Below are 19121 nucleotides of genomic sequence, written 5' to 3'. Positions count from 1 at the left end.
CATTCCAGATTCTAGCATCAAAATGTCCCCTCAGATTTTAAATGCTCTGTATTGCATCTGCCTTTAATTAACCAGCATGTTGAATCTGCCCATCTTGTCCCTTTTCAGGTGCTTGACATAATATGAGCAATTCCGCCACCTTGTGCGACATTGAAAATTACATTAAAGACATTCTGTATTCTATTAAGTTTTGCTTAAACATTCTTAAAACTAGGTAGAAAACCCATAACTGGGGAAACAATGATATAGTTTCCTCCATATAATCTTTTTAGAACTTTACTGTATATATTAACAAAATATCTGACCTACACTAATTATTGTTCGCTATGTGATGGGAGCCTAGTATCTTCCCTTTCTGTTCATCTTGGTTTAAATGTGGCATGTGCCATCATTTCAGATTTTGGGGTCTTAAATCCAAAACTCTGCTCAATATAAAAATAAGTTATACTGTAAAAACAGTAGAGTAATGTCATAATGGACATATGGAATCACATGAGGATTACAATGCAAGGTGGCAATTTGAGGCTCAGTGCCTCCCTGCAAGCTGTGTAATCCAGCTAGTCTTCTGTGGCGCAGCTGTGGAGTTGCTGCCTTACAGCGGCAGAGACCCGGGTTCGGCCTGCTTCTCAGTTTAGTTTAGTTTATTGCCATGTGTACCAAGGTATGGTGAAAAGCTTCTATAATGGTGCTTCTTAGATGGAGAGAATTAAGCATATGATTGGAATGGCACGGTGGAGCAGTGGTAGAATTGCTGCCTCGGCGCCAGAGACCCGGGTTAAATCCTGACTATGGGTGCTGTCTGTACGGAGTTTGTACGTTCTCCCGGTGATCATGTGGGGTTCTCCAGGAGCTTCGATTTCCTCCCACACTCCAAAGACGTACAGGATTGTAGGTTAATTGGCTTTGGTAACATTGTAAATTGTCCCTAGTGGGTGACGGATAGTGTTAGAGTGTGTAAGGGTTGTTGGTTGGCGCGGACTCGGTGGGCTGAAGGGCCTGTTTCCGCACTGTATCTTTAAACTAAACTAGCCCCTCTCTTGAACTCTCTTTTAGTTTTATGCACCACATCTACTGCATACCCCTCACTGCCTATTTCTCATCACAAGCTATCAAAGTAAATAAACCAGATTTGCGTTTAATAAATCCACAGTGTACAGTGAACAGCGAGATATCTTGGTGTTCGCCATTTGCATCAACAGCCTTCCTCTTCATTTCTTCCTCTCAGTGGTTCCTTAGCAGCTGTTTGTGTTGTTAAGCCAATATAGCTTCAATTCTATCTCCAAAAGATCTTTTGGTTAGCTGTCTGCTTGCCTTCATACACAAACACATTATTTTGATGATGGCAGAATATTCCCTGTAATCAGTATCATACTGCAGTTAATGATCCAATCACAAGGGTAATTCAACCACTCCCTTAATTACGCAATGTAGCCATGACCGTGGCCAGTTTAGAAGTCCATTTTGTGCTCTTTGATACCAGCTTAATTGAATTGAGTTTTTTAACTATCTAAAGGTTATCAACACCAGAGTCTGCCTTTGTTTAACCTTCATTCTAGCTAGTAGGTTGTGCTTATTTTTGCAAAGAAATATTGGCTGCCTGTCAAGAAAGTTCTGTTGAAATACAGGGTTTCAGGCCAGTGGCGCAGCTGGTAGACCTACAGCCTCACAGCGCCAGAGACCCAGGTTCGATCCTGTCCTCGGGTACTGTCTTTATGGAGTTTGCACGTTCTCTATATGACCCCCTGTGTTTCCTCTAGGTGCTCCGGCTTCCTCCACATCCCAAAGACGTGCGGGTTTGTAGGTTAATTGTGTACGGTGTGGAGGAGAAGCTGGGATAACAGAACTAGTGTGAATGGGACTTGGTGGACTGAAGGGCCTGATTCCATGCTGTATCTCTAACTAAACTTAAACTAAATCACTTAAAAAATCCCTTCCTTCCAACCTCCAAGATGTATCACCATGCCCTCCATAATGTTTGGGACAAAGACCTGTCATTTATTTATTTGCCTCTGTACTCTACAATTTGAGATTTGTAATAGGAAAATAAATCACATGTGGTTAAAGTGCACATTATCAGATTTTAATGAAGGCCATTTTTATACATTTTTGTTTCACCATGTAGAAATTACAGCAGTGTTTATAGATAGTCCCTCCATTTCAGGGCACCATAATGTTGGGGACACAGCAATATCATGTAAAAATTTGAAAAGCGCCTTTGTTGCTTTAGCAGTATGTTTGGGATCATTGTCTTGCTGTAGAATGAACTGCCAGCCAATGAGTTTTGGGGCATTTGTTTGAGCTTGAGCAGATAAGATGTGTCTATACACATCAGAATTCATTCTGCTACTACCATCAGCAATTGTATCATCAATGAAGGTAAGTGAGCCAGTACCTTCAGCACCTATACATGCCCAGGCATAACACCTCCACCACCGTGTTTCACAGATGAAGTGGTATGCTTTGGATCTTGGACAGTTCCTTCTCTCCTACATACTTTGCTCTTGCCATCACTCTGATATGTTAATCTTCGTCTCATCTGTCCACATTCCTTTTTCCAGAACTGGTTGCTCTTTTAAGTACTTCTTGGCAAACTGTAACCTGGCCATCCTATTTTTGCAGCTATCCAGTGGTTTGTACCTTGCAGAGTAGCCTCTGTATTTCTGTTCATGAAGTCTTCTGCGGACAGCGGTCATTGACAATTCAACTCTTGAAGAGTGTTTCTGATCTGTCGCAGGTGTTTGGGGATTTTTTTTAATTCTAGAGAATTCTTCTGTCAGCTGTGGAGGTCTTCCTTGGCCTGCCAGTCCCTTTGCGATTAATAAGCTTGCCAATGCTCTCTTTCTTTTTAATGATGTTCCAAACAGTTGATTTTGGTAAGCCTAAGGTTTGGCTGATGTCTCAAACAATTTTATTCTTGTTTCTCAGTCTCATAATGGCTTCTTTGACTTTCATTGGCACAACTTTGGTCCTCACTTTGATAAACAGCAATAAAAGTTTCCAAAGGTGATGGAAAGACTGGAGGAAAGACTAGGTGCTGAGAGCTCTCTTATACCTGCATTAAGGAGGCAATTAAACACACCTGAGCAAATACAAACAGCTGTGAACATTATGGTGCCCTGAAATGGGGGGGTGGGGAACCCATGTATAAACACTGTTGTAATTTCTACATGGTAAAACCAAAATGTATAAAAATGGCCTTTAATAAAATCGGATAATGTGCACTTTAATCACATGTGATTCTTTTTTTTTGTGGAGTACAGAGGCAAATAAATAAATGATGGGTCTTTGTCCCAAACATATGGGGGGGCACTGTATGCATCGTATCCTACTATAGATGGAAATACTATTCCACATTATCAATACTTGTGGTTTTTCATATCAGCCACAACTTGAATTTGTGTATCTTTTTGATGATTTAAATTGTTGAAATACTTTAACGAAAAGATGCAAATCAAAATTTGACATTCAGCTTTGCAATATCTTGGCATGTTTTAAGAAATGCCTGCATGGAGGATTTAAAAAGGGAATTTTGAATTAATAATTTACCATGATATTATAGAATATAGGGTTGTTATCTGTGAGAGCTAACAGCAAATGTGGTCTGTTGTTCGGTTTGACATTCTCTCTTTTAGGACTTTGACTCGTGGTTTGACACAAATAACTGTTTTGGTGACCAGAAACTAGTTGAACGGTTGCATATGGTAAGTATATCATTTTTATCTGACACTGATGCTATTAACTTGGAGATATAATGGAGATAGTCCATAATTTGAAGAAAGTGTTTACTATTTAATCAAAATGATTTGAGTAAAAAAAGATTCAAACTAATTTAAAGTAACAACAATTTTTGTATTAATACATCACTCTTTGTGATATTTAACTTTGAGGATTTAATATGACAACAATAGTGTTGGTGCTGGGAGCTGTACCAAATACGGATAACTTTAAACATTCAGATATGCTTATAATGTGTGGTGAGAGAGATTGATTATTTAATTATATTTACACACAAAACCTGTTTTTGTGTCCCCCCTGGTTTCTGAGCTCCAGTCAGTAATAGCAATGAGACCCATTAAGTTTGTCTACGGGTCGTTGTGCATTCTGATCTTGAGTCGGTTGCCTAAATAGTATGTGTTTAGGTCTGTTGCTTTTCTGGTAGAACTGCTACAAATATGGGATGATAGGAGATTCATGTGTTACAAATTGCAAAAGTTGTTTTCTGTAATATGGGGTGAAGAGGTAAATGGATTTTTGTTCGTTTTTTTTAAGCCAGCTTTCTTGATGTCCATTTTCATGGGTGAAGTGGGGGTTGAACATGTTCTGCGTTTCTTGGTTTGGCCCATACTAAAAATCTTATCCTTGAGGGATTTCTCGGGCTTAATGAGTGTTTCCATCCTTTCTGTCCTACTTGTTCTGCTCCTACATTCACTCCATCACCAAGACCAATTATTTCTACCTGAAGTACTGATGTTGCCTCAAATCGATTATTGCAATGTTCTCTTTGCCACCCACTTTGCACAGTCGTAAACCTGAACTTAAAAACTGGAATCTGATTCTCACCTTCAACCAAATCCCAGGCTTACACCTGGTCCAGAAACATTTAAATCATTCTGTGATTACATTGATGTTTAAGAAGGAACTGCACATGCTGGAAAATCGAAGGTAGACATAAAATGCTGGAGAAACTCAGCGGGTGAGGCAGCGTCTATGGAGCGAAGGAAATAGGCGACGTTTCGGGCCGAAACTCTTTCAGACTGATGTGAGGGTGGGGGGGGGGGGGGGGGGGGGGGGGGGGTGGGAAGAAGAAAGGAAGAGGTGGAGCCAGTGGACTGAGGGAGAGCTAAGAAGAAGAGGAGAAAGTAAGGACTACCTAAAATTATAGAAGTCAATGTTTATACCGCTGGGGTGCAGACTGCCCAAGTGAAATATGAGGTGCTGCTCCTCCAATGCTCCTCCTCCTCCTACGGTGGTCCTCACTCTGGCCATGGAGGAGGCCCAGGACAGAAAGGTCGGATTCGGAATGGGAGGGGGAGTTGAAGTGCTGAGCCACCGAGAGATCAGGTTGGTTATTGCGAACCGAGCGGAGGGATTGGGCGAAGCGATCGCCAAGCCTACGCTTGGTCTCACCGATGTAGAGCAGCTGACATCTAGAGCAGTTTACCTCCCCCCCCCCCCCTTGACTCCATTCAAGGAACCAAGCAGTCTTTCCAGGTGTGGCAGAGATTCACCTGCACCTCCTCCAACCTCATCTATTGCATCCGCTGCTCTAGATGTCTCTAATTTTAAGTGGTCCTTACTTTCTCCTCCCCTTCACAGCTCTCCCTCGGCCCACTGGCTCCACGTCTTCCTTTCTTCTTCCCGCCCCCCACTCTCACATCAGTCTGAAGAAGGGTTTCGGCCCGAAACGTTGCCTATTTCCTTCGCTCCATAGGTGATTACATTGATCCCTGTTTTAATTATCTCCTGAGATCTCCACACTGTTCCAGTTCTGTTGCTTGCTCTTCCTTGTTATTCATTGCTGCACTGTTTCAACTGCTTAAGCCCCTGTCCCACTATACGAGGTAATTCAAGAGTTCTCCCGAGTTTTCCCGTTTCGAACTCGGAGAATATCCGTAGCGGGTCCACAGGAGTATGTGGATGTCTCGTAGCGGCTCGTAATGCTAACGCTAGGTACTCGGGACATCCGGTAAACTCGTGACTTTTTTTCATCCATGTAAAAACTGTCCACGAGTAAAAAAATACTTGTGATGAAAAAAATTGTTACTTATTACTCGTACGAGCCGCTACGAGTCATCCACGAATTCCTACGGACCCGCTACGGACATTCTCCGAGTTAGAATCGTGGAAACTCGGGAGAATTCTTGAATTACCTCGTACAGTGGGACGGGGACTTCACTCCAAGCTCAGGAATTCCCCCTCTAACCCTCTGTATCTATCTTTTTTTTTTTTAAGATTTTCTTTAAAAGATGCCTCCTTTATCAAGTTTTTTTGTAACCTTTAATATTTCTTATTGATATTTTGTTTGAAGATGTGTCCATCTGGATTTTTTACATTGCACGTGTTTTTCAAGTAACCTTTGAAGAATATACCTAGGCCTTTCTTTTTGCTATTTAACAGAATAAATATTAGTTTGGGGTTTGTTGTGTTTGAAAACCAAGTTATAAATTCTTAAGAATGTGTAATTCATTCAATGCACTCAAATTTAATTCCAACTAATTGGCATTGTCTGTGGGCACCTTTGTGAGCTTGCTCTGCTTTGGATGCTGTGAGCTTGCGATAAAGTAGGTCGTACCTAACATGACTGTTGGAGGTACTTTTGATTTAAATTTGGCTGCGTATGTCCATTTGACTGAATTCGTAACCAGTATACTTAAATACCCGGCTTGGTAAAATATTTAAAATACTTCTCTATAGTGTTTAAATTTAGAAATTTTAATTGCTTAATTTGACTTGCCTAAATTGGCACCATCAGTGTGTAAAGAGCATGTATTCTAACCTGAATTAGGTATTGCGACCCTTCCTTCTCCGACGTATTAAAGCTGAGGTAGAAAAGAGTCTGCCACCAAAAAAGGAAGTCAAAATGTATGTAGGCCTTAGCAAAATGCAACGGGAATGGTGAGTATACAATCTGCAAATAACCACATTGCATTAAGAAGCATGGCATAATTTTTACAATTCATTTAACATTAATCACAGTCATACAATGCAGAAACAGGCCTTTTGGCCCACCATGCCCTTGCTGACCATCTGTACTAATTCCATTTTCTGGCACTTTACCTGTTGCCTTCTTGCCTTGGTGATTCAAGTGCTTGTTTAGATACTATATGATTATTGACAGTATTTCTAACTCTGCCACCTCAGGCGATCTGTTCCAGATTCCAGTCAAGTACTGGGTGAAAACGTTCTTCCTTAGATATCCTGCAAATCTCTTATCCTTTACCTTTTCACCCGTTTTGGGCACCATTGTTTTACCGGGATTTCTCACTACTACTCCATCTGTGTCTCTCATCATTTTATATGCCTCAGCTCAAAAGAAACCTAACCTAGCTTCTCCAGTCTCTCCTTCATAACTTAAACACTTAATCCCGAGCAGCATCCTGGTGAAGTTCCTTTGTACTCTCTTCAGGACACTCATATTAATCCTATAGCGTGACAACTGGAACTGCACATACTACTCTAGCTGTGGTCTAACCAACATTTTCTATAATTGTACACAACCTTCCTGCTCTTGTATTCTGTGCTCCAACTAACTAAGGCAAGAATCTCGTATGCTGTCTTGATCTTGCCAGTGCTGCCATCTTCACGCATCCTTGGACTTTACACCTAATTCTCTCTGTCCCCAGTACTGCCCAGGATCCAAACATTATACATGTCATAGCCTATTAGCTCTCCCAAAATGAATCGCCTCACGCTCATCAGGGTCACACTAGGAAGGATTAAATTAAGGATTCAATTATATCTGCCATTACTCTGACAATCAGTAAACGACCTTGAAACATATAGATTTATGGTCTCTATCTCAAAAACTCTTCTCCCACTGATACTCCAACCACTTGTCTGGCTGAATTCTCCCAGATTTTGGTCTAATAGTTCTCTTTTTCTAGTTACACAACCTACATATTTTGTCCCTATGTCTTTCATTTGAAGGCATTGAGAGCACTTGTGAACTAATGGAATGAATTCAACATTACAAAACTCTGTTGATTTACACAATGCACTCTTGAATAAAGTTGTGAATCCATACTACAGTGAACTTCCCTGTTTGTGTTTGGTTGCTGCTTGACAAACTGACTTCCTTGATCACATGATTCATTCACGAAGCAGCAGCCAGGTTTTTCAATGACACATGGATTTGGTATTTTCCTGGGTGAAGATGATGATTCCAGTTTTTATTAAAGTTATAGATGCTGGGCTCCTTTTCTCTTTATTTTCCAACTTAATCAAAAGGAAAAGTGATATCTGTGCCGAGGTTAGCACAACTCTCTTGAGACCAAGTATCACTGAGGTCTGCTGAGTTTATATAGCATTTGTCCAGTTGTCAATGACCCTTCTAAAGAGGCTCTATGTCACATCATGTAATTTTTGGTTAAGACCAGAACTAGAGTTACCACTGTAAGAATCATCAAAACCGTCGGGGGTAACAATACAAGGTTGGCAACAACAATCTGATAAGGAATGTGAAGCAACAAGAGGGTGAACGGTCTGAATAAACCCTCAATGTCCCAACCTGCTTTACTACCTATAAAGTTCTGTCAGTATCTGGCCACTATTGTAATGTGGAGCATGATAACACGTGGACTAACAAAGATAAATAGTATAGATCCATAGTTAGATAAGTGCATGGAAGAAAGAAAAAACTTTTTTTTTAAGTGTTAAGAAAGAGGGGGTTGGCGTGAAGCCTAATTTCCAGCTTTGAGTCAGATTACCTGTTTTGGTGCAATAAATGTTTATTCCAATGCAGTTGATACTTGTTTTGTTGAGTGGATACCACTTAATGGTTTCTTCAAAATAACATGTTGACCCAAATATACACGTCTTGGCAATCTGACCTTTCCATACTTGCCACTTTATGGAATGTACATCCTGTCAAAGAAGAGAGACATTCTGTGCCTTATACACACTGATCTCTTGGTGTGGGTTTCTGTCTATGGATCTACTTTTACTACTGCTTCACTGGTACGCGATCCAAGGGTGGCAATGGAATTCTGGTCTTTGTCCTAATTGCATACTCAAACAATTTTAAGTCACATTCTTTTAAAGAACTATTGGGGGGAAAATATCACTTTTATAATTTTTAACTGTAATATTTCTTGCAGGTACACTAGGATTTTAATGAAGGATATTGACATCCTTAACTCCTCAGGCAAAATGGACAAAATGCGTCTATTGAACATACTGATGCAGTTGCGCAAGTGTTGCAACCACCCCTATCTGTTTGATGGAGCTGAGCCTGGCCCACCTTATACTACTGATAGTCATCTTGTGGTTAACAGTGGAAAGATGGTGGTATTGGACAAACTGCTGCCACGAATGAAGGAACAAGGTTGGCCGAGGCACTGAGTCTTTTATGTTGTGTTTATGATTATTGCCCTTTTAACAGTAATGTAGTGGTCTCAAAATCCGACCACCATAAGTTCTGCAGCAGCTACGAGAGAACTTTTAATGATGTTTTTGTATTTGTGGCGTTCTATAAATAAAGCAGTGCATGTGGGGACAAGATTGTTCCAATATTCTACGGTAAAGAAAATAACTACACATCATCAAGAAGTAAATTGCTTGAAGTTTTGACACACATAATTAAGTTAATAGCACTGGATTTTTCATTTAACAGGCCTTGATAAGAAGAATGCTGACATGTTTCTTGGGGGATTGCTTGCTTTTTGTTCGTGTTATTATCTTAATTGTCCACTGGGTATGCAATAGATTCAAAATATAATCAATAAAGCCAGATTTTGGTGGTTAATAATTGAGGTTGCAGTGTATGAAGTAGATGAATGGCTAGCTGGATTGGAAATTGTCCTTAATATTAGAATCCTCTTTTGCAAAAGGCAGATTTAACTGAAAAATCAGATACATAGACATAGATATAGACATAGACAATAGGTGCAGAAGCACCGCCATTCAATGTGATCATGGCTGTTCTTCCACAATCAGTACCCTGTTCCTGCCTTCTCCCCATACCCCTTGATTCCGCTAGCCGTAAGAGTTCTATCTAACTCTCTTTTCAATGGATCCAGTGAATCGGCTTCCACTGCCTTCTATGGCAGAGAATTACACAGATTCACAACTCGTTGTGAAAATGTTTTCCTCACCTAAGTTCAAAATGGCCTACCCCTTATTCTTAAACTGTGGCCCCTGGTTCTGGGCTCCCCCAACATCGGGAACATGTTTCCTGCATCTATCATGTTCAATCCCTTAATAATGGTATATGTTTCTGTAAGATATCCTCTCATCCTTCTAAATTCCAGTGAATACAAGCCCAGTCGCTCCATTCTTACATCATATGAAAGTCCCGCCATGTCGGGAATTAACTTACGCAGTACTCCCTTAATAGCAAGAATGTAATTCCTCAAATTAGGAGACCAAAACTGCACACAATACTCCAGGTGTGGTCTCGCCAGGGCCCTGTACAAGTGCAGAAGGACCTCTTTGCTCCTATACTCAATACCTTGTTATGAAGGCCAACATGCCATTAGCATAAGATTCTTAAAAAATCAAATAATTATAAAGCGAGACAGTTGAAGAAAAGTAAAAATGGTAGCCTAGCCCACTTATCCAAGTCTAACACTGAATTTTCAATTTAGATTTGGATAAGTGGGCTAGGCTACCATTTAACTTTTCTTCAACTGTCTCGCTTTCATTATTTGATTTTTTGAATCATGAGAAAAAACAAAAGTGCTGGAATAACTGGGCCAGGCAGCACCTGTATTGGATATGAATAGGTCATTTTTCAGGTTGGGACCCTTCTTCAGTTCAAATACACACAAATTATAAACTGAGTTGGCATGGTTAGAGGACAAGTTAACTTTTAAATTCCTGGCTATTAACAGCAGTGGAGGAAAAAAATATATTTGTATTGCACTTTGGGCAATGTGGATTTTGAAGAAGGTCATATCCATGCAATGTGTCCATGGTTAACTTTCACCAGTTTACACTGATGTGCAATCTTCATTTTTGTAGGTTCTCGGGTGTTAATTTTCAGCCAAATGACCAGGGTGCTGGATATTTTAGAAGATTACTGTATGTGGCGAAACTATGAGTACTGTAGATTGGATGGGCAGACTCCACACGTGGACAGACAGGTATATTTTTACTCTCCAAACTTTGTTGTTTTTCTTCAAGTTTCCATTGAAATTATTCAGTGTTATTATCTATATAGTGGAACCTTGATATCACATGCTTGCCAGAAGAAAATGTTTGCATCCACATTATATACGGTGTCCATTTTAAGTGAAACAAATATTTACGTCTTCCTACTTGGGGGCAAGGAAAACCAACAATAGAGATAAAGTGGAATAGGAGACCCTTCTTCAGACTGCAGTGTTTTACTGCAGGCTCGGAATCATACAGCATGGAAGCTGGCCCAACTTGCCCGCAATGAACAACATATCCCTCTAAACCTGTACTATCCATGTACTTAAACCTTGTGATAGTACCTGCCTACTTCCTCTGGCAGCTCATCCCATATACCTTTGTGTGAAAAGCTTATCTCTCAGGTTCCTATTAAATATTTCCCCCTTAATCTTTAACCTGTGTCTGGTTATTGATTCCCTTATCATATCTCCATTATTTACCCTATCATTGCTCATCATATTAAGGTGTCATTGCACTAATACTTGAGACCCTATTTATGGAATTGATACTAATATTTCAAATAAGGAGCTAGAGCGTACAATTTGCATCTTGTACTTTTGCAATGAAAAAATTGCAAGCCATTTGTAGAAATTGTTCCTCATTCTACTATGTACGCCTGAGACTTGACATTTCTCTCTCATCCCTTCAGGATTCTATCACTGGTTTCAATTCTCCTGGGAGTTCCAAGTTTATCTTCATGTTGAGCACCCGTGCTGGGGGTCTTGGTATAAATTTAGCTACAGCGGATGTAGTAATCCTCTACGACTCTGACTGGAACCCACAGGTTGACCTGCAGGCCATGGTAGGTTACTGAGAAATGATTTTCAAAGAGACTCACAAATTATTTATTTTTAAAGTAAATGAAAACCACATTTTCTATCCATTAATTAGAAGCACAATGATATTTGGAAGGTTGGAATGTTTCATATCCTTCCTGCAAAGGTTGGATTGTTAATCGTTAACTGCAGGTCGCTTTTATTTGGAATTTCAAACAATACAGTTTTTAATAGAGGCAGATGACCCAGAGATATGTTAAGTTATATGTGCTCAGTGTGAAATAAGATGGAGGATGAATACCTTTAACATTTTTAACACTTCATGTGTTTGTGCTTTAACACTCTTCTGTAAGTATTTCAGCTTTTGTGTTATACTGAATGGAGCATGCAATAACTTCTGGAAATACTGAGATATTAGGCAGCATCCATGCAAAGTGCAAAAGCAGTTAACATTTCTGCTTGACTGTTTGACATTTGTATGTTATAGTTGCAGTGACACCAAAAAGTACTTCATGAAAACTGGCTTCTGTTAAGTGCGTTGGGATCTAATGCATGAGAAGCATTGGAATTTAAATAATGTAGTGGCAATTTGGGATTAATGTAGCTTCGTGCTACCAACAAAAGGCAACAACATTGTTCGAATACATCACCCATTACCCTTTGCGGAATTAGGCCATTTAGCACATTTATGCCTGCAATGTTTTTACGTTATCATCACATGAATCGGGCAATGCATGTGCCTGTCAGTGAATAGATTCCATTCATGTGAGTTTGATTGGACAGTGTATGTTAGGAGTGCTTTTCACCCATATTTCCCCCCCACCTCACTACAGCAGCTCATGATTTTACCTGGGTATCTAGAGTATGCAGAAAATGTCTTTTATTCACCAGTTTACTGAAGCACTTTAATCAAACTTTACTGGACTTTATCTTGCACTAAACATTGTTCCCTTTATCATATATCTGTGCACTGTGGATGGCTCAATTGTAATAATGTATAATCTTGTCACTGATTAGTCAGCATACGACAAAAGCTTTTTACTGTACGTCAGTGCACATGACAACAATCTAAACTAAACTAAGCACAGTTAGCTGGAAGTTATTTTATTTGCCACTTATTTTTAATTTTTTTGTGTTGTGGAATTTTGGTCAGCATTTACTATATATATATATATACTTTAAAACAAAGCTGTATACTAATATTATTTAATAGTAATATATATGAATGATATTTGAATTTGTCTTTCCTGCAAATTTTTTTAAGGATCGAGCTCATAGAATTGGACAATCAAAAAGTGTCAAAGTATTCAGATTTATAACGGATAACACTGTAGAAGAAAGAATCGTGGAGCGTGCTGAAATGAAGCTTAGATTGGACTCTATTGTAATTCAGCAAGGTTTGTATTTGTGTGCATTTGGATGGGGCGCTGGACCTTGGACTCACTTAAAGGTTTCGAGTTTTAAGTTCCAGAGTGGGCGGCAGGGTGGCGCAGCGATAGAGTTGCTGCCTTACAGCACCAGAGACCCGGGTTCGATCCTGACTATGGGTGCTGTCTGTACAGAGATTATACGTTCTTTCAGTGACCTTATGAGTTTCTCGAGGTGCTCCAATTTCTTCCCACATTACAAAAACGTGCAATTTTGTAGGTTAATTGGCTTCAGGTAAATTGTAATTTGTCCCTAATGTGTAGGATGGTGCTAGTGTACAGTGTAATCACCGGTCGGTGCAGACTGTGTGCAAAGGGCCTGTTTCTACGCTGTATCTCTAAACTAAACTAAAGCTCAAAGAAATTAATACAGTTTTGTTTTGTATAAATTGTTATACTTCTTACATCTGGAAAATGTGTGACATTGATCTCTATTTTTAATGTGTTTCATTAATACACCAACTGCATCCCCATACTATTCCTGGGTTTATAACTATGGATTATCTATTTTAAGAGAGCTTCGCTGCCCTGCAAAGATTTTTATAATGATTTTTTTTTAGAATACACTAAAGCTCTGTTTTTTTTTCTAAACAGAGTGAAATGATATAAACATAAACCAGGGGCCGGCGGCCGGATGCGGCCCGTAACCCGAAATCATCCGGCCCGCAGGCGGATTTTTTTTCCCCGTAATCATCCGTCCCACAGAGCACCTGCCCCAAGCGCGGCAGAGCTCTGGCTGTACCGCATTTTGCGCAAAGCCGCCAGCACGGCCGCGCACCTTCTGTGAACACGTTTAAGAAAGAACTGCAAATGCTGAAAAAATCGAAGGTCTACAAAAATGCTGGAGAAACTCAGAGGGTGAGACATGCAAAGATTGCATGAGGCTGCCTCGCCCGCTGAGTTTCCTCAGCATTTCTGTCTACCTTCTGTGAACGCGTGATTTGATGCCTGCCATCCTGGGCGGGATCCATGTGTACACGTGATAGATGTGGCCCACCATCCGCTCAGACATGCGTCCTGGCCCCTATACAGAACAAGGTTGCCGACCCCTGATTTAAACGATGGTTGTCTGCCTTGAGCCGCATAATATGCTACAGGTAACTAATTACTGCATGCTGTCTACCTGTTGAGCCTTATATTTCATACCTCCACCTCTCAGCCTGTTCTGTTAAGCCAGGTTATACTTGTTTTTATAAATGGCTGTCTTAAGCATTCTCTGGTGAATTATGAAATTGTTCTTTCAGGAAGGCTGGTTGATCAGAATCTAAATAAATTGGGTAAAGATGAGATGCTGCAGATGATTCGTCACGGTGCTACCCACGTGTTTGCTTCGAAAGACAGTGACATTACGGATGAAGATGTGGATGCTATATTGGAGAGGGGTGAAAGGAAGGTAAAAACGACCTCTTGATGTTGGAACATGGATCTCATGTATTAATAATCCAAGTCTCTTATGTCTGTCTTAGGCATTTCGTTTTTTTTTTTAAGTCTTCCCACAATGGTCGTGAAAGATTATGGTGATTCACTCGTAACCATTTAGCTTGGTGTTATTCGTCAAAACAGTTTGAGGAATGTCCTTGTAAGTAGGTGATATATAGAAGTTTAGAAGCTGTGTTCTGGGCCACATGTGAAGAAAACAGAACCAGAGGGTAATTTAAAACTTTCATGTTTCTGTAAGTCCCATGTAACCCTGATCTGCCAAACTCCAACCAACTACAGAAAGGAGAGCAGTGCATTTAGCCCATATCCATCCAAACCTTTCCCATCCACATACCTGTTTAAAAGTATTTTTAACTTCGTCATTGTATCCATGACAACAACATCCTCCGACAGCTTAATATATATACACAAAACCCTCTGCATGAAGAAATTGTCCTTCGGTTCTCTTTTAAATCTTTCCCCTCTATGCGCTCTAATTCTGGAAGATTCTACCGTGGATTAAAGACTGACCATTTATCTTTGCCTGTCCTATAACATATAACCATATAACAATTACAGCACGGAAACAGGCCATCTCGGCCCTACAAGTCCGTGCCGAACAACTTTTTTCCCTTAGTCCCACCTGCCTGCACTCATACCATAACCCTCCATTCCCTTCTCATCCATATGCCTATCCAATTTATTTTTAAATGATACCAACGAACCTGCCGCCACCACTTCCACTGGAAGCTCATTCCACACCGCTACCACTCTCTGAGTAAAGAAGTTCCCCCTCATGTTACCACTAAACTTCTGTCCCTTAATTCTGAAGTCATGTCCTCTTGTTTGAATCTACCCTATTCTCAAAGGGAAAAGCTTGATCACATCAACTCTGTCTATCCCTCTCATCATTTTAAAGACCTCTATCAAGTCCCCCCTTAACCTTCTGCGCTCCAGAGAATAAAGACCTAACTTATTCAACCTATCTCTGTAACTTAGTTGTTGAAACCCAGGCAACATTCTAGTAAATCTCTTCTGTACTCTCTCTATTTTGTTGACATCCTTCCTATAATTGGGCGACCAAAATTGTACACCATACTCCAGATTTGGTCCTGATTTTATAAATCTCCATAAGGTCATCACTCAACCTCCCACGTTCCGGTGAAAAAGATTCCAGCCTCTCCTTATAATTCAAGTCCCCAAGTGCTGGTAACTGGTTGAATCTTTCCAGCCCAATAAGAAGGAATAAGATCATTCCTGCAAGTGAATGACAAGTCAATGGAAAAAAGATTGCTCCCCACTGCTGCACTAACCTCTGACCATGAAAGCCTGCGAGATAAAATATTTGGATTTTTTTCTTATACGCTGTCCCTTTTTCATCTCTTGGAAATAGAGGACTCTGTCGAGCAATGTATTTATTTGTGATTCATTACTTAAACATTGCCATCCGTTTTGTTCTGTCATCTTTTGCAGACAGCTGAGCTCTCAGAAAAGTTTTCTAATATGGGTGAAAGTTCGCTCAGAAACTTCACCGTGGAAACGGAGGTCAGTGTGTACAACTTCGAAGGTGAGGACTACAGGGAGAAGCAAAAGGTGAATCTTGACTTGCTTAACTTTTGTATTTTAAATTCAGCATAGTAAATAAAACATTTTGCTTAAATAGAAATGTTGTCTCCATAGTTGGCCCTAACTGAATGGATTGAACCCCCTAAACGAGAACGAAAAGCAAACTATGCTGTTGATGCATATTTCAGAGAAGCTCTACGTGTCAGTGAGCCAAAAGCCCCCAAAGTAAGTCTGATATTTGGTGAAATTAGACTCGTTATCTCTGCTGTATTACTAGTTGAGGGCTTTCGGTGTGAGAAAATTATAGATATTACAGCTATTAATGGAGATTGGCATTGCATATTAATGATCTCACTGGGAACATTTTAAGAGGAATTTTTCATTTGACGTGTAATGGGTTAAATTATTCAAAGGGCTAAAGTGATCTCCCATTTGTAGTATCTGCACATGTTTTGAATAGAAAAAACAATGCCTGCAAAGATAGTTTAATGCTTCCTTGCTTCTTACAGTATCCTATAATCGGTTTGCTGACCCAAAACGTTGACTAGTTTCCATTTGCGTAGATATTTGACTGAGTTCTAGTGGCATTTCTGTTTTGTGTTTTATAATGAATCTTTGTTCTGGCTTAAAGAACGTAAGGGTATCTGGGTGCGAATGGTATAGGTGGGGGAAATCACTAACCTGCCTGTTGTCCGGGGGGGGGGGGGGGGGGGGGGGTTAGGTTTAATGCCTTTCTGGATTTGGAAAGGGGCAACATTGGGCTTGTATGTTCACAGGTCACTTTTTTTGTACATGTATAACATTTTTGTGTTTATACTTTTTTTTATCTTGCCAGGCTCCACGGCCACCAAAGCAGCCTAATATTCAAGATTTCCAATTCTTCCCCCCTCGGCTGTTTGAACTACTAGAGAAAGAAATTCTTTATTATCGAAAAACTATTGGCTACAAGGTACAAATAATCCTTGTCTAGATGATTATTTACCAATTAATTTGGATGTGAATAGAGTCTCTGTTTTATATTAATGCTATTTAAATTTGCAGTATGTCACAGCAAGTGCCAACCTTTACAAATTAAGTGTCTATTTCATTCAGGTTTACTCCTAGTATTGTTGCTTGCTGCTCCATAAATGGCCACCATGTGGTGCACAAGCTTGGCAGAAAGCGACCAGTCCCCCAGTCACTTAATTTCCCCCGTTTCTTCCACCAAACACCTTACTTTGAATGTGCTGATTGTTTATTTGTGATTTATTAATTTGAACAGTTAAATGGCTGCATTATTAAGTAAATAATTCAAAAACTTCAAAATTGCGATGAGAAAATGTTGAGGTCACAGAATTTACTTCCAGGATATTTGCCAGAGAATCATTGGATTAGCTTAGTCAAGAGTTGGAAGTGACAGAACATGGCGGGCAAGTGTCTATTCATTGGATAAAGGTTAAAAGCCTACGGGCTGGTTTGATTTAATCGGTTTCCATATTTGAAATGAGTAGAATTTACGTCAGTCTTGAATTAGTATGGTGATTCAATTATTATCAATTAGCCCAGTGTCCTTTGTCAAAATAGTTTTAGGAATGTCCTAGTCAGTAAATGATATATAGAAGTTTAGAATTCGTGTTCTGGGCCACAATTGAGAGAATAGGGAGGCACAGTGGTAGAGTTGCTGCCTTAAAGCGCCATAGACTCTGGTTCGATCCATAGACTCTGGTGCTGTCTGTACAGAGTTTGCACGTTCTGCCTTTGATCGCACTGTAGAGACCAGAGTACAGAGTTTAAGCAGCTACTCTTAGGAGGTTGCTAAACCCACATCTTTGGGACGGCGCAGTGGTAGAGTTGCTGTCTTACAGCGGCAGAGACCAGGGTTAGATCCTGACTACAGGTGCTGTCTTTACGGAGTTTGCACATTTTCCCCGGGTGCTCTGGTTTCTTCCCGCACTCCAAAGGTGTATAGGTTTGTGGGCTAATTGGCTTCGGTAAGAATTGTAAATTGTCCCTAGTATGTAGGATTGTGCTAGTGTACGAGGTGATTGCTGGTCAGCGTCGACCCAGTGAGCCAACGAACCTGTTTCCATGCTGTATCTCCAAGTAATTAAAAACTTTTATGTTGCTGTAGGTCCCACGTAACCCTGATCTTCCAAACTCCGCTCAAGCTCAGAAAGGAGAGCAGTGTAAAATTGACGAGGCCGAACCCCTAAATGACGATGAGCTTGAGGAGAAGGATAAGCTGTTGACACAGGTACGGTTACTGTTTCTGAACATGGTGGCATTTCTTATAGAAGACTGTATAGCTTTAAGTCGGTCTGAATACATACATCGGGAATCTCCCCATACATGCTGCCTGACCCGCTGAGTATCCCCAGCAGTTTCAGTAGAAGAGAAGGGTCTCTTCCTGAAAAATCACCCATTCCTTCTCTCCAAAGATGCTGCTTGTCCCGCTGAGTTACTCCAGCATTTTGTGACTATCTGGTTTAAACCAGCATCTGCAGTTCCTTCCTACACAGTTTCAGTATTTATTTCATCTTTCCAGTAGCTACTTATGAACACTCTTGAATGCTCACTCTTTTAGTGATAAAAAGGTGCTGCAGATGCTGATTTATACCAAAGATGGACACAAAATGCTAGAGTAACTCAGCGGGGTCAGGGAATATCACTGGGGGGGGAAATGGAAAGGTTCCGCCCTGAACTGCCGCCCATTCCTTTTCTCTAGCGGTGCTGCCTGACTCGCTGAGTTACTCCACCATTTTGTATCTATCTCTGGCTGGTTACAGATAACCTCGGGTAGGGAGGTTCCCTGATAGGTTGATTGTTGGCATAGGGCAGTGTGATCCCATGAGGGATACATTGTGGCAAACTATCGAATTAGTTAACTTACCGTTAATGGAGGAGGGGAGAGTGAAGGGAGGGAAGTGTGTGCAGAAATGACCTAACATGAAATAATTCAACGTTCATACTACTGGGCTTTAAGCTACCGAAGCGAAGTGCGAGATACTATTCCTCCATTTTGCATGTGGCCTCACTCTGGCAATGTGGAAGGCCAAGGTTAGTATGGGAAGTGGAATTAAAATGGTTTGCAACCGGGACA

At 40.4% G+C, this 19121-nt stretch overlaps 1 protein-coding gene across 1 annotated transcript in view; it reads left to right on the top strand.

The window, feature by feature from the left end:
• LOC116973570 (SWI/SNF-related matrix-associated actin-dependent regulator of chromatin subfamily A member 5) overlaps positions 1–19121 on the top strand; it is a 43263-nt gene that overhangs the window by 18640 nt on the left and 5502 nt on the right. The window contains exons 9-19 of the mRNA XM_033021781.1: positions 3633–3701; positions 6506–6615; positions 8817–9043; positions 10681–10802; positions 11504–11656; positions 12895–13027; positions 14302–14450; positions 15950–16069; positions 16157–16267; positions 16878–16991; positions 18153–18275. Of these exons, the coding sequence (XP_032877672.1) occupies positions 3633–3701; positions 6506–6615; positions 8817–9043; positions 10681–10802; positions 11504–11656; positions 12895–13027; positions 14302–14450; positions 15950–16069; positions 16157–16267; positions 16878–16991; positions 18153–18275 (1431 nt within the window). The remainder of the gene's footprint in view (positions 1–3632; positions 3702–6505; positions 6616–8816; positions 9044–10680; positions 10803–11503; positions 11657–12894; positions 13028–14301; positions 14451–15949; positions 16070–16156; positions 16268–16877; positions 16992–18152; positions 18276–19121) is intronic.

Source organism: Amblyraja radiata, chromosome 1 (genome assembly GCF_010909765.2).
Source record: "Amblyraja radiata isolate CabotCenter1 chromosome 1, sAmbRad1.1.pri, whole genome shotgun sequence".
NCBI lineage: Eukaryota > Metazoa > Chordata > Chondrichthyes > Rajiformes > Rajidae > Amblyraja > Amblyraja radiata.
The sequence above is the reverse complement of the archived record's forward strand: the minus strand, read 5'-3'. Positions and strand labels throughout refer to the sequence as shown.